Here is a 13,767-nt window from a genome sequence, read left to right as displayed (position 1 = left end):
GGTGTGGGGCGATGGGTGCCCCTTTGTCATTGTTTGAGGTCTGGGGTGATGGGTGCTCCGTGGGCAATGGGGTGTGGGGTGCTGGGTGCTCCATGAGCATTGTTTGGGGTCTGAGGTGATGGGGTGTGGGGTGCTGGGTGCCCCATGGGCATCGTTTGGGGTCTGGGGTGATGGGGTGTGGGGTGCTGGGTGCCCCATGAGCATTGTTTGGGGTCTGGGGTGATGGGGTGTGGGGTGCTGGGTGCCCCATGGGCATCGTTTGGGGTCTGGGGTGATGGGGTGTGGGGTGCTGGGTGCCCCATGAGCATTGTTTGGGGTCTGGGGTGATGGGTGTCCCACAGACAGTGGGGTGTGGGGCAAAGGGAGCCCTGTTGACATCACCTGGGGTGTGGGACGTGGGGCGATGGGTGTCCCCTTGGCATCAGATGGGGTGTGGGGTGCTGGGTGTCCCATGGGCCCAGGGTGGGGGCAACAGGGTGGCCCCTTGGCAGGGGGGCAGCGGAGTGGGGGGCACCCCGTGGGGGCGGTGGGGTGATGGGTGCCGGTGCGTCCCCGTGGGTGCAAGGTGAGGGGGCGCGGGGCAGGCAGGGGAGCTGTGGGGTGACGGGGCACGGCGGGGGGGCACGGCAGGGGTGGGGGGCCGGGGCAGGGCCTGGCACTCGTCCCCGCGCCAGGTTTGCCACCAAGGAGCGGGACGGGCTCCTGCTCTACAACGGGCGCTTCAACGAGAAGCACGACTTCGTGGCGCTGGAGATCGTGGGCGAGCAGGTCCAGCTCACCTTCTCGGCAGGTACGGGCACCGCGCCCCCGCGCCCACCGCGTCCCGGGCACTGCCGCTGCTGCGTCCCGGGCGCCGCATCGCGTCCCCGCCTGCTGCTGCTGCGTCCTGGGCCTCACATCCCTGGCGCTGCATCCCTTGTGTCGCATCCCCGGCACTGCCTGGCGCTGCATCCCTGCCATGCATCCTGGGCATCACGTCCCTGGCGCTGCATCCTGGGCGTCTCCTGGTGTCGCATCCCTGGCACCGTATCCCTTGTGTCACACCCCTGGCACTGCATCCTTTGTGTCGCATCCCTGGCGCTGCATCCAGGGCACTGCCTGGCGCTGCATCCCCTGCATCGTGTCCCCGGCACTGCATCCCGTGCACAGCATCCCTGGCACTGCCTGGCGCTGCATCCCTGCTGCATGTCCTGGGTGTCCCGTCCCTGGCGCTGCATCCCTGCCGCATGTCCTGGGTGTCCCGTCCCTGGCACTGCATCCTGGGCATCACACCCCTGGCGCTGCATCCAGGGCACTGCCTGGCGCTGCATCCCCTGCATCATGTCCCTGTCCCCTGCATCCTGGCACTGCATCCCGTGCACAGCATCCCTGGCACTGCCTGGCGCTGCATCCCCTGCCTCATGTCCTGGGTGTCCCATCCCTGGCGCTGCATCCCTGCCGTGCATCCTGGGTGTCCCGTCCCTGTGTGCCATGCATACTGCCCTGGCACTGCAGCCCTGGCACCCCCGTCCCTCCCACCACCCCCCCTCCACCGCGTGCCCCCCCCGGGCTGTGCCCGCTGCCCGACCCGAGTGCCTGCAGGTGAGACCACCACCACGGTGTCCCCCTTCGTGCCGGGCGGGGTCAGCGACGGGCAGTGGCACCGGGTGCAGCTCCACTATTACAACAAGGTGGGGGGCACCGGGGGGGGCATGGGGAGGGGGGAGAAATGAGGGGGTGGAGGGGAGTGAGGGGGGTGGGGAGGGGCATAGGGGGAGAAATGGGGGAGTGGGGTGGGAGTTCGGGCGGCGGCATGGTGAGGGAGACATGGCGGGGTGGAGGGGCATGGGGAGGGGGGAGAAATGGGGGGCTGGGGGGTTTGGGGGGGCCGGGGTGACAGAGGGGTGGGGGGAGCGGGGTGGGGGTTTTGGGGGGGACAGAGGAAGAGGGGATGGGGAGAGTGGGGTGAGGGTTTGGGGGACAAAGGGGTGGAGGGTGGGAGTTTGGGGGGCGGGGGGCAGCAGGGCTGCAGGGAGGCCGAGGAGCGGGAGGAAGGCTGCGGGGCGGGGGTCCCACGGCTGCGGCGCTGCCCCCAGCCGGTGGTGGGGAGGTCGGGGCTGCCGCAGGGCCCCTCGGAGCAGAAGGTGGCCGTGGTGGCCGTGGACGAGTGCGACACCGGGGTGGCCCTGCGCTTCGGGCCCCTCCTGGGCAACTACTCCTGCGCCGCCCAGGGCACCCAGTCCGGCAGCAAGAAGTAGGGGGGGGGTCCCCGGAGGGGGTCCCTTGGTGTCTCTGTGGGTGGGGGAGTGGCGTGGGGGCTTCTTGGGGTCCTCATGGGTGGGGTCTCTTGGGGTTTTTTGGGGTTCCCATGGGTGGGGGATCCCTTGGGGGGTCCCTCAGGGTCCCCATGGGTAGGGGGGTGGCGTGGGGGTCTCTTAGGATCCCTTGGGTTCTCCATGGGTGGGGTCACTTGGGGTCCATTGGGGTTCCCATGGGTGGGAGAGTGGGTGGGTGGGGGGTTCCTTGAGGGTCTATCCGCGTGCCCATGGGGGTGGCAAGTGGCAGGGTCCCTTGGGGTCTCCGTGGGTGGAGATGTGGCATGGAGGGATCTCTTGGGGTCCCTTGGAGTCCCCATGGGTAGGGGGGTCCCTTGGGAGTCCCTCAGTGTCCCCATGTGGGTGGTGGGTGGAGGGTGTCTCCATGGGTGGGGGGGGTGGCATGGGGGTCTCTTGGGGTCCCTTGAAGTACCCATGGGTGGGTGGAGGGTCCCTTGGGGTCCCCATGGGTGAGGACAGAGTACCCTGGGGGTCCCTTGGATGGAAGGGTGGGTGGGTGGGTGGGGTGTCCCTATGGGTGCAGGGGTGGCATGGGGGTCTCTTGGGGTCCCTCGGCCGTGGGTGACAGCGGGTGCTGCAGGTCGCTGGATCTGACGGGGCCGCTGCTGCTGGGCGGCGTGCCCACCCTGCCCGAGAGCTTCCCCATCCGCAGCCGGCACTTCGTGGGGTGCATGCGGCACCTGCACATCGACCAGCGCCCCGTCGACATGGCCGCCTTCATCGCCAACAACGGAACCCTGCCCGGTGCGCGGTGGGGGGCTGGGGGGTGCCAGGGGCATGGGGGGCTGTGCCCCCTGAGTGGTGGGGTTGGGGGGTGCCAGGGCCATGGGGCTGGGGGGGGGGCTGTGCCCACTGGGTGGTGGGTTTGGGGTTGTGGGGTGCCAGGGGCATAGGGGGGCTGTGCCCTGGGCATGGGGATGGGGGTCTGGGGGTGCTGGGGCTGGAGGGGGATCAAGGGCAGCGCCCCAGGGGGTCTCTGTGCCCTCTGGGTGTGGGGTGGGGGGCACATGGGGCTGAGGGTGCTGGGGTGTGGGGCTGGATAAGGGGCTGGGGGTGGCACCGTGGTCTGGGAGAGTCGGGACCGAGGGTCTCGGTGTCCCCCCAGTGTGGGGCTGTGGAGCTGGGGTCTGTGGGGCCAGGGCAAGGCCATGGCCGGAGGGCCGTGGGCCTGGGGTCCTGGGCGATGTGGGGCGGGGGGGCGGCGGTGTGAGCCCCGTGCCCCCCGCGCAGGCTGCCCCGCCAAGAAGACGCTGTGCGACGCGGGCACGTGCCGCAACGGTGGCACCTGCGTGCACGAGTGGGACGGGTTCAGCTGCCGCTGCCCGCTGGGTTTCGGGGGGCAGACCTGCCAGGAAGGTACGGGGGCAGCGGGGCGGGGGGCCGGGGGGCAGCGGGGAGGGGGTCAGCACCCACCCGCGCCCCGTCTCCGCAGAGATGGCCAGCCCGCAGCGGTTCCTGGGCAGCAGCCGGCTGTGGTGGGGGGCCCTGGCGCTGCCCCTCGCCCTGCCCTGGCACCTGGCGCTGATGTTCCGCACCCGCCACCCCCGCGGGCTGCTGCTGCGGGCCAGCGCCGGGCCCCGCACCGCCATCGCCCTGCAGGTGGGGGGGGCACGGCCGGGGGGGGTGTGGCCATGGGGGGGGGGTATGGTCATGGGGGGGGGGTATGGCCATGGGGGGGGGGTATGGCCATGGGGGGGGTATGGTCATGGGGGGGTATGGCCATGGGGGGGGGGTATGGTCATGGGGGGGGGGTATGGCCATGGGGGGGGGTATGGTCATGGGGGGGGGGTATGGTCATGGGGGGGTATGGCCATGACGGGGGTATGGCCATGGCGGGGGGGTATGGTCATGGGGGGGGGTATGGTCATGGGGGGGTATGGCCATGGGGGGGGGGTATGGTCATGGGGGGGGTATGGTCATGAGAGGGGATATGGCCACGGGGGTGTTGCCCCGGGAGGGGGTATTGGCACAAGGGGTCTTGCCCTGGGCGGGGTATTATCCCCGGAGGGGGTATTGCCTTAGGGGGTGTATTGCCCTGGGGGGGTATTGGCACAGGGGGTCTTGCCCTGGGGGGGGAATTGCCCTGGGGGGGTATTGGCACGGGTGGTGTTGCCCTGGGGGGGGTTATTGCCCTGGGGAGTTATGGGCATGGGGGTATTGCCCGGAGGGGGAGGATATTGCCCGGGGGGGGGTACTGGCACTGGGGTATTGCCCCGGAGGGTGTCGGGGTGCCCCCCGGGGTGCGGGGGCCCTGACCCCCTCTCTCTGGGCAGCTGAGCGAGGGGCAGGTGGAGGCGGAGGTCTGGCAAGGGGGGGCCCGCCTGGCCTGGCTGCGCTTGCCCCACGCCAAGGTCGACGACGGCGCCTGGCACCACGTCCAGCTGGAGCTGCGGGGGGCGCCGGGCCGGGACCCCCCCGCCACCCTCCTGCTCCTCGCCCTCGACTACGGCCGCCACCAGGTCGGCCGAGACCCGGGGCGGGGGGGGGGAGAAACTGAGGCAGGGGGTGGGCGCCCCGCCCCGCTCGCCCCGTGGGTGCCCCCCCCCGCACCCCTGGGTGTCTGAGCGACCCCCACGCCCGCAGGCGGTGGCCGACGTGGCCGCGGAGCTGCAGGGGCTGCGGCTGCGGACGCTGAGCGTCGGGGGGCTGCCGGGCGACGGCGGCACGGTGGAGCAGGGCTTCCGCGGCTGCCTGCAGGTACGGGCACGGGTGGGCGCGGGGGTGGGGCCACGGGGACGGGGCGGGGGTGGGCTTGGGGACCTGGCAGAGGGCCTGGGGACGTGGGCACGGTGGTGGGGGGCGGGGGACGGGGCGCGGGGACGTGGGGGGCGTGTGGGGGCGTGGGCGTGGGCCACGGGGGCGGCGCTGGACGGTGGGCGTGTGGGCAGGGGGATGGGGGGGGTGGGCTTCGGGGCGTGACGTAGGGCCCGGGGGCGTGGGCGTGGCGGTGGGGGCGTGGGCAGGGGGTCGGTGTGGGACGGTGGGCGGGTGGGCACGGGGGCGGTGGCAGGGGGGGTGGGGGAGTGTGGGCCGGGGGGTGGTGGGCGCGCGTGGGGCACACGTGGGCACGGGGGTGTGGGGACACGGGACGTTTGGGTACGGCAGCGGGGAGAGGGGCACGGGGGGGGTGGGGATGGGGGGGCGCGGGGTCCCGGTCCCGGCGGGGGCCGGCGCGGTGACACGGCGGTGCGGCAGGGCGTGCGCGTGGGCCAGGCGGCGCTGAGCGTGGCGCAGGCGACGCGCGTGAACGTGGAGGGGGGCTGCGCCCTGCCCGACCCCTGCGACTCGGGGCCCTGCCCCCCCCACAGCTCCTGCAGCGACGACTGGGACAGCTTCTCCTGCCGCTGCCAGCCCGGTGAGCGCCCGCTGACCCCCCCACAGCCCCCCCACGGACACCCCCACGGGACCGTCACCCCATGCCGCCATCCTCCCGCTGCGACCCCCCCCAGTGCCACCCCCATGGGACCGCCACGTCCCACCCCCCCACACTGCCCCCCCGGGGAGCGTGCCACCACCCCGTGGGACGGCCACCCCACCACTGCCACCCCCCCCACACTGCCACCCCCTCCACTGCCACCCCACCACTGCCACCCCCCAGCCCACTGCCACCCCCTCCCCCACTGCCACCCCCCCAGCCCACTGACATCCCCTCCACTGACATCCCCCCCCACACTAACACCCCACTGCCACCCCCACAGCCACCCCCCACCCCCCAGTGCCACCCCCTACACTGACACCTGCGCTGTCACCCCCCACTTCCACCCCCTCTGCCACCCCCCACTGCCGACTGGCACCCCCCCCGCCACCCCCGTGGGACTGCCACCCCACACCCCCCCACTGCCACCCCCCCACGACCACCCCCCTGCCCACCCCCACGGGACTGCCGTCCCCCCGCTGCCACCCCCCCCCGCAGCCACCCCACTGCCACTCCACCCTGCCACCCGCCGTGATCCCCCCGCTGCCCCCACCCCTGTCCCCCCCCCAGGGTACTTTGGCGAGAGCTGCGTCAGCGCCTGCGCCCTGAACCCCTGCCAGCCCCCCGCCACCTGCGCCCGCCGCCCGGGCTCGGCGCACGGCTACGCCTGCCAGTGTCCCCAGGGCCACTTTGGGCCCTACTGCGAGCACAGGTGGGTGGCAGCAGGGGACGGGTGCCCGCCTGCGGGGTGGGCGTGCGAGGGGCACGGCGGGCGTGCGAGGGGCGTGGTGGGCGTGTGTGGGTGAAGTGGTTGTGTGGTGGGGGTGGTGGGTGTGCGAGGGGCACAGTGGGTGTGCAAGGGTGCAACAGTTGTGTGATGGGAGTGGTGGGTGTGCAAGGGGCAGGGTGGGCATGAGGGGCACCGCGGTCATGCAAGGGGCACAGTGGGTGTGCAAGGGGCGGGGGGGCACGTGGTGGGGCACGGTGGCCGTGCAAGAGCCATAGTGGCCGTGCAAGGGGCAGGGTCATCGTAAGAGGCGCGGTGGGCGTGCAAGGGACCAGGTGGCCGTGCGAGAGCCGGGGCGGGTGTGCGAGGGCGACGGCGGCCGTGCCACACCGTGCGGTGCCGCCCGTGCAGGGAGGCCCAGCCGTGCCCCCGGGGGTGGTGGGGCCACCCCACCTGCGGCCCCTGCGCCTGCGACGTGGCCCAGGGCTTCGACCCCGACTGCAACAAGACGACGGGCGAGTGTCGCTGCAAGGTGAGGCCCCGTCCCCTCCCCGTCCCCGTCCCCGCGTCCCCGTGACCCCCGGGGACGGTGACCCCCGATGGTGCCCCCCCCAGGAGAACCACTACCGGCCGGCGGGCGGCGGCGCCTGCCTGCCCTGCGACTGCTACCCCACCGGGTCCCTGTCCCGGCGCTGCCACCCCGCCAGCGGGCAGTGTCCCTGCAAGGGCGGCGTCATCGGGCGCCACTGCGACCGCTGCGACAACCCCTTCGCCGAGGTGACGGCCAGCGGCTGCGAAGGTGGGTGGTGGCAGCTGGGTGCCACTGTCAGCCCGTGTCACCCTGTGTCACCTCCTGTCACCCTGGGTGGTGGCAACCAGGTGCCACCATCACCCTGCGTCACCCTGCTGTCACCCCGCTGTCACCTTGGGTGCTGGCAAACAGGTGTTACTGTCACCCTGCTGTCACCCTGTGTCACCTCCTGTCACCCTGGGTGGTGGCAACCAGGTGCCACCATCACCCTGTGTCACCCTGCGTCACTCTGTGTCACCCTGCTGTCACCCTGTGTCACCCTGTGTCACCATGTGTTAGCCTTCTGTCACCCTGTGTCACCCCGCTGTCACCTTGGGTGCTGGCAACCAGCTGTCACTGTCACCCCGCTGTCACCTTGGGTACTAGCAACCAGGTACCACCGCTGTCACCCTGTGCCACCCTGTATCACCCTATGTCATCCTCCTGTCACCCTGTGTCACCCTGCTGTCACCCTGAATGCTGGCAGCCACGTACCACTGCTGTCACCCTGTGTTGCGCTGTGTCACCCTGTGTCACCCTGCTGCCACCCTGGGTGCCAGTGACCAGGTGCCACGGTTGTCACCCTGCTGTCACCCCGGTGTGACACCCCGCTCTGCCCCGCAGTCAACTATGACAGCTGTCCCCGTGCCATCGAGGCCAGCATTTGGTGGCCCCGGACCCGCTTCGGGCTGCCGGCCGTCGCCCCCTGCCCCAAGGGATCCATCGGTAGGTGTGGGGGCACGGGGATGGGATGGGGGGGTGGCACCGTGGCGGCACCGGGAGGGTGGGGTCAGGAGGGTGACACTGGTGACACCACCGAGATGTGAGAGGGGGACACGACACTGTGGTGGCACGGCTGAGACCGGGACGGGGTTGTGACACTGGTGTCACGGCTGAGACTGGGATGGGGTTGTGACACTGGTGACACCGCTGAGACTGGGACAGGGTTGTGACACTGGTGTCACGGCTGAGGCCGGGACGGGGTTGTGACACTGGTGTCATGGCTGAGACTGAGATGGGGTTGTGACACTGGTGTCACAGCTGAGGCCGGGAGGGGGTTGTGACACTGGTGACACTGCTGAGACTGGGACGGGGTTGTGACACTGGTGTCACGGCTGAGGCCGGGACGGGGTTGTGACACTGGTGTCACGGCTGAGGCTGGGACGGGGTTTTGACACTGGTGACACCGCTGAGACTGGGACGGGGTTGTGACACTGGTGTCACGGCTGAGGCTGGGACGGGGTTGTGACACTGGTGTCACGGCTGAGGCTGGGACGGGGTTTTGACACTGGTGACACTGCTGAGACTGGGACGGGGTTGTGACACTGGTGGCAGTGCTGAGGCCGGGACGGGGTTGTGACACTGGTGTCACGGCTGAGGCCGGGACGGGGTTGTGACACCGGTGTCACGGTCGGCCCCGGCCCCGCAGGCACGGCGGTGCGGCACTGCGATGAGCACCGGGGCTGGCTGCCCCCCAACCTCTTCAACTGCAGCTCCCTGGCCTTCGCCGCGCTGCGGGGCTGGGTGAGTGACGCGCGCAGGGGACGCGGGGAATGCGGGGGTCGCCGCCACGTCCCCCGCCGACGGCTCCCGCTCGGCAGGCGGAGCGGCTGGTGCGCAACGAGTCGGCGCTGGACCCGGCGCAGTCGCGGCGCGTGGCCCTGCAGCTGCACGAGGCCACGCGTCGCACGGCCGCCTACTTCGGCAGCGACCTGCGCCTGGCCTACCGGCTGGCCAGCCGCCTGCTGCAGCACGAGAGCGCGCAGCGCGGCTTCCGCCTGGCCGCCACGCAGGACGTGCACTTCACCGAGGTGCGGCCCGACGCCGGGGCGATGGGCGCCCACGCGGGGATGGGCTGTTGGGGCGGGAGCCCGGACGCCGGGGTGATGGGCGCCCACACGGGGATGGGGTGTTGGGGCGGGAGCCCGGACGCCGGGGTGATGGGTGCCCACGCGGGGACAGGGTGTTGGGGCGGGAGCCCGGACGCCGGGGTGATGGGCACCCACGCAGGGATGGGGTGTTGGGGAGGGAGCCTGGACGCCGGGGTGATGGGCACCCACGCAGGGATGGGGTGTTGGGGAGGGAGCCTGGACGCCGGGGTGATGGGCACCCACGCAGGGATGGGGTGTTGGGGAGGGAGCCTGGACGCCGGGGTGATGGGCGCCCACGCAGGAAAGGGGTGTTGGGGCGGCAGCCCGGACGCCGGGGTGATGGGCACCCTCGTAGCGGGAGGCAGTGTTGGCATAGGAGCAATGGGCACAGGGTGGTAATGGGCACCCGCATGGGGGACGGGGTGTTGGCACTGGAGTCCGGATGCCGGGGTGATGGACGCCCTCATGGGGAGGGGCCATGTTGGCACAGGAGCCCAGACACCAGGGCGATGGGCACCTTCATAACAGGGGCAACATCACTGTAGAAGCCCAGACGCTGGGGTGATGGGCATTTTCGGGGGGGGACTGAGTGTTGGTGTGGGAGCCCAGACGCTGGGGTGATGGGCACCCTCATGGCAAGGGGAATGTTGGCACAGGAGCCAAGGCACCGGGGCGATGGGCACCCTCATGGAGGGGATAGAGTGTCAGTGTGGGAGCCCAGATGCCGGGGCGATGGGCACCTTTGTAGCGGGAGGCAGTGTTGACGCAGGAGCAATGGGCACGGGGTGGCAATGGGCACCCGCATGGGGGACAGGGTGTTGGCACAGGAGCTCAGACGCTGGGGTGATGGATGCCCTCATAACAGGGGCAACATCAATGTAGAAGCCCAGATGCCAGGGTGACGGCCATCCTCATGGGGAATGGGGTGTTGGTGTGGGAGAGGCGGTATTGATGTAGAAGCCCAGACGCGAGGTGATGGGCACCTGCGGGTGGGACTGGGTGTTGGTGTGGGAGCCCAGGTGCCAGGGTGATGGGCACACTCGTGGTGAGGGGCCATGTTGGCGCAAGAGCCCAGACGAGGGGGTGATGGGCACCCTCATAGTGGGGGACGGTGTTGATGTAGGAGCCCAGATGCCGGGGTGATGGGCGCCCTCATGGTGAGGGGGTGACATTGGCACAGGAGCCCAGACGCTGGCGTGATGGGGAACCCTTCAGAAGGTGCCAGGATGCCCCCTCCAAGCCTTTATCTGCATGGGAGTGTGCGCTGGGGGCAGGAGGCCTGATGCCGGGGTGATGGGCACCCTCACGGGTGGGCTGGGTCTCCAGGAAATGCTTGGGAGCCGCGGTGTCACAGGGTGCCCCCCCCCCGCTCCCAGGGGAATTGCTGAGCTCTGAGCGGGGGCAGGGTGGGCTGGGTGTCCCCCCCACTTTCCCGAGCCCAGACGCCAGGGTGAGGGGCGCCCGGCGGCAGCGCCCAGCCTTGCCCGTCCCCGCAGAACCTGCTGCGGGTGGGCAGTGCGCTGCTGGACGCCAGCAACAAGCGGCACTGGGAGCTGATCCAGCAGACGGAGGGCGGCACGGCCTGGCTGCTGAAGCACTTCGAGGAGTACGCCAGCGCCCTGGCGCAGAACATGCCCCAGACCTACCTCAGCCCCTTCACCATCGTCACCCCCAACATCGGTGAGCGGGCACCCCACCGCGGGACACGCGTGCGCTGGGGACGCGGGCGTGGGTGTGCCTGGGGAACGTGCGTGTGCGCAAGGACATGTGTATGTACCTGGGGGCATGGGCACGGGCGTCCGGGGACACGCGGGTGCTGGGGAGATGGGCACGAGTGTGTCTGGGGAACATGCGTGTGCGCAAGGACGTGTGTGTGCCTGGGGGTGTGGGTGTCTGGGGACACACGTTTGTTTGGGGACGCGGGCGTGGGTGTGCCTGGGGACATGCATGTGCCCAGGGATACGTGTGCACCTGAGGACATGGACGTGGGTGTCTCTGCGGATACATGTGTGTCTAGAGGACATGCATGTGCCTAAGGACATGTGTGCTTGGTGACATGGGGGCAAGGGTGTACCTGGGGACATGTGTGTGCCCAAGGGCACATGTATGTGGCTGGGGGACATGCATGGGCCCAAGGACATGTGTGCCAGAGGGACACGTGTATGCCTGGGCACATGCATGTTCTCAGCGACATGTGTGTGCTGGGGACACGTGTGTGCCCAGAGGACATGGACATGCGTGTACCTAGGGACATGCATGTGCCCAGGGACATATGTGTCACAAGAAACGCGTGTACTCACAGAACATGCATGTACCTGGGGACATGCATGTGCCCAAGCACACATGTGCCCCTGTAAACACGGGCATGTGTGTGCCGGGCCTGTGGATCCCTGTGTGCTGAGGGCTGGAGACATATGTGTGTGTGGGAACACATATGTGAACAGGCACACACGTGTGACCAGATTTGTGGGTATGAGAGTGCCCAGGGGACACACATGGGCCAGGGTACACGGGGTGTCCATGTGCCAGGGGACACACACGCATGTGCCTGGTCACATGGACAAGTACCATGCCCCCGGTACATGTGCCCATAGGACACGCGTGCGCCCAGGATCACGGGCGCTTCAGTGTATGTGTGTGCGCGCACCAGGGCTGCTGCCACACGTGTGCCCAGGGGACACGTGCCCAGGGACCTGCACCATGGGTGCGGGGGGCTGTGGGTGCTGGGGGTCTGTGGGTGCAGGGGCTATGGTTGCTGGGAGCTGTGGGTGCTGGGTGCCATGGGTGGGGGGGGTCCGTGGGTGCGGGCCCTGATGACACGGTGCCGCAGTGGTCTCGGTGGTGCAGGGGGCCATGGGTGCAGGGCCCTGGATGCAGGGGCTGTGGGTGCAGGGGCCATGGGTGCGGGGACTGTGGGTGCAGGGGCTGTGCGTCCGGGGTTGGTGGGTGCGGGGGTTGGTGGGTGCAGGGTCGGTGGGTGCGTGCCCCGGTGACACGGTGCCGCAGTGGTGTCGGTGGTGCAGGGTCTGTGGGTGCAGGGGCTGTGCATGCGGGGTCGGTGTGTGCGGGGTCAGTGGGTGCAGGGGTCCGTGGGTGGGGGGGTCGGTGGGTGCGGGGTCGGTGGGTGCGTGCCCTGGTGACACGGTGCCGCAGTGGTGTCGGTGGTGCGGCTGGACAAGCAGAGCGTGGCGGGCGCCCGGCTGCCGCGCTACGAGGCGCTGCGCGGGGAGAAGCCCCCCGACCTGGAGACCACTGTCATCCTGCCCGACGGCGTCTTCCGGCCCCCCGAGGGCAGGCGTGAGTCTGGGGGGCGCGGGGGGGACTGGGGGCTGGCACAGGCTGGGAGGGGACGGGGGGCTGAGGACCCCAGCACATCCATGGGGCTGGAAGGGCTGGGGACCCCAGTGTGGGGCTGGCTGGGTTGGGGGGACTCCAGTATGGTCATGGGACCAACTGGCACAACTGGGGACCCCGGTGTGGGGCTGGCAGGGTTGGGGGGACCCGGGCGTGGCCGTGGGGCTGGCAGGGCATCACAGCAGCCCCCCGCCCACCCACCCCAGACCCCTCCGCCGGGCACGGGCAGCTGCCGCAGGAGGAGGAGGAGGAGGAGCAGGAGGATGAAGGCACCGCAGAGGATGAGGAGGATGAGGATGAGGAGGAGGTGACCCTGGTGACCCGGCGGAAGCGGCACCCGGCACCGGGCCAGGGCCAGGCCATTGCCAGCGTCATCATCTACCGCACGCTGGCCGGGCTGCTGCCCGAGCGCTACGACACCGACAAACGCAGCCTGAGGTGGGCGCGGGGGCACCCATGGGTGGGGCTGCAGGGGCACCCATGGGTGGGGGAGTGGGGGCACCCATGGGTGGGGCTGCGGGGGCACCCATGGGTGGGGGCTGCAGGGGCACCCACGGGTGAGGGCACGGGGGCACCCATGGGTGGGGGCACAGGGGCACTCATGGGTGGGGTCTGCGGGGGCACCCACGGGTGGGGGCGCAGGGGCACCCACAGGTGGGAGTGCAGGGGTGCTGTGCCTAACCTCCGCCCCCCCCCCCCCCCGCCACTGCACCCCAGGGTGCCCAAGCGCCCCGTCATCAACACGCCGGTGGTGAGCATCAGTGTGCACGCGGCGGGGGCGCGGGCGCCGCGGGCGCTGCCGAAACCCATCACCCTCCAGTTCCGGCTGCTGGAGACCCAGGAGCGCTCCAAGCCCGTCTGCGTCTTCTGGAACCACTCCCTGCTGTGAGCGGGGGCGCGGGGGGGACGCGGGGGCGCGGAGGGATGGGGTGGGTGGGTGCCCCGACGGGCAGCAAGTGGGGGGTGGTGTGGGAGCACCCTGGGGGTCGTGGGTGAGCAGTGTGGGGACGGAGCTGTGCCCGGTGGATCCATCCCGGGGGGTGACAGGGGGACGGGGCCGTGGGGTGGCCCAGATCCCAGGGGGTGACAGGGGGACGGGGCTGTGGGGTGGCATCCCTGGTACCGGCGGCTGGGCGGGTGGCACAGGGACAGGGTGTCAACGTGGGAGCTGTGTCCCTGGCGTCACGGGTGGGTGGTGGGTGGGGACCCACGTGGTGGCCCTGAGTGTCGGTGGGTGTCCCTGGGTCCATGGGTGTCCTGCTGGGTGTCCCTGGGTGGGTGGGTGTCCTGGGTGG

General features: G+C 70.6%; 1 protein-coding gene across 1 annotated transcript in view; it reads left to right on the top strand.

The window, feature by feature from the left end:
* The window catches only part of CELSR2 (cadherin EGF LAG seven-pass G-type receptor 2), a 30,762-nt gene that overhangs the window by 8,024 nt on the left and 8,971 nt on the right, over window positions 1–13,767 (top strand). The window contains exons 5-23 of the mRNA XM_086765951.1: window positions 675–790; window positions 1,582–1,670; window positions 2,076–2,233; window positions 2,896–3,059; window positions 3,546–3,671; window positions 3,748–3,914; window positions 4,589–4,774; window positions 4,899–5,012; window positions 5,511–5,670; window positions 6,301–6,442; window positions 6,869–6,989; window positions 7,073–7,256; window positions 7,872–7,973; window positions 8,677–8,771; window positions 8,849–9,058; window positions 10,615–10,798; window positions 12,272–12,415; window positions 12,679–12,910; window positions 13,190–13,357. Coding sequence (XP_086622077.1) covers window positions 675–790; window positions 1,582–1,670; window positions 2,076–2,233; window positions 2,896–3,059; window positions 3,546–3,671; window positions 3,748–3,914; window positions 4,589–4,774; window positions 4,899–5,012; window positions 5,511–5,670; window positions 6,301–6,442; window positions 6,869–6,989; window positions 7,073–7,256; window positions 7,872–7,973; window positions 8,677–8,771; window positions 8,849–9,058; window positions 10,615–10,798; window positions 12,272–12,415; window positions 12,679–12,910; window positions 13,190–13,357 — 2,862 coding nt within the window. The remainder of the gene's footprint in view (window positions 1–674; window positions 791–1,581; window positions 1,671–2,075; window positions 2,234–2,895; window positions 3,060–3,545; window positions 3,672–3,747; window positions 3,915–4,588; window positions 4,775–4,898; window positions 5,013–5,510; window positions 5,671–6,300; window positions 6,443–6,868; window positions 6,990–7,072; window positions 7,257–7,871; window positions 7,974–8,676; window positions 8,772–8,848; window positions 9,059–10,614; window positions 10,799–12,271; window positions 12,416–12,678; window positions 12,911–13,189; window positions 13,358–13,767) is intronic.

The sequence above is a fragment of the Chlamydotis macqueenii genome, chromosome 23 (assembly GCF_036417535.1).
Source record: "Chlamydotis macqueenii isolate bChlMac1 chromosome 23, bChlMac1.mat, whole genome shotgun sequence".
Lineage (NCBI taxonomy): Eukaryota > Metazoa > Chordata > Aves > Otidiformes > Otididae > Chlamydotis > Chlamydotis macqueenii.
Note: the sequence above shows the minus strand (reverse complement) of the source record. Positions and strands in the feature narration are given on the sequence as shown.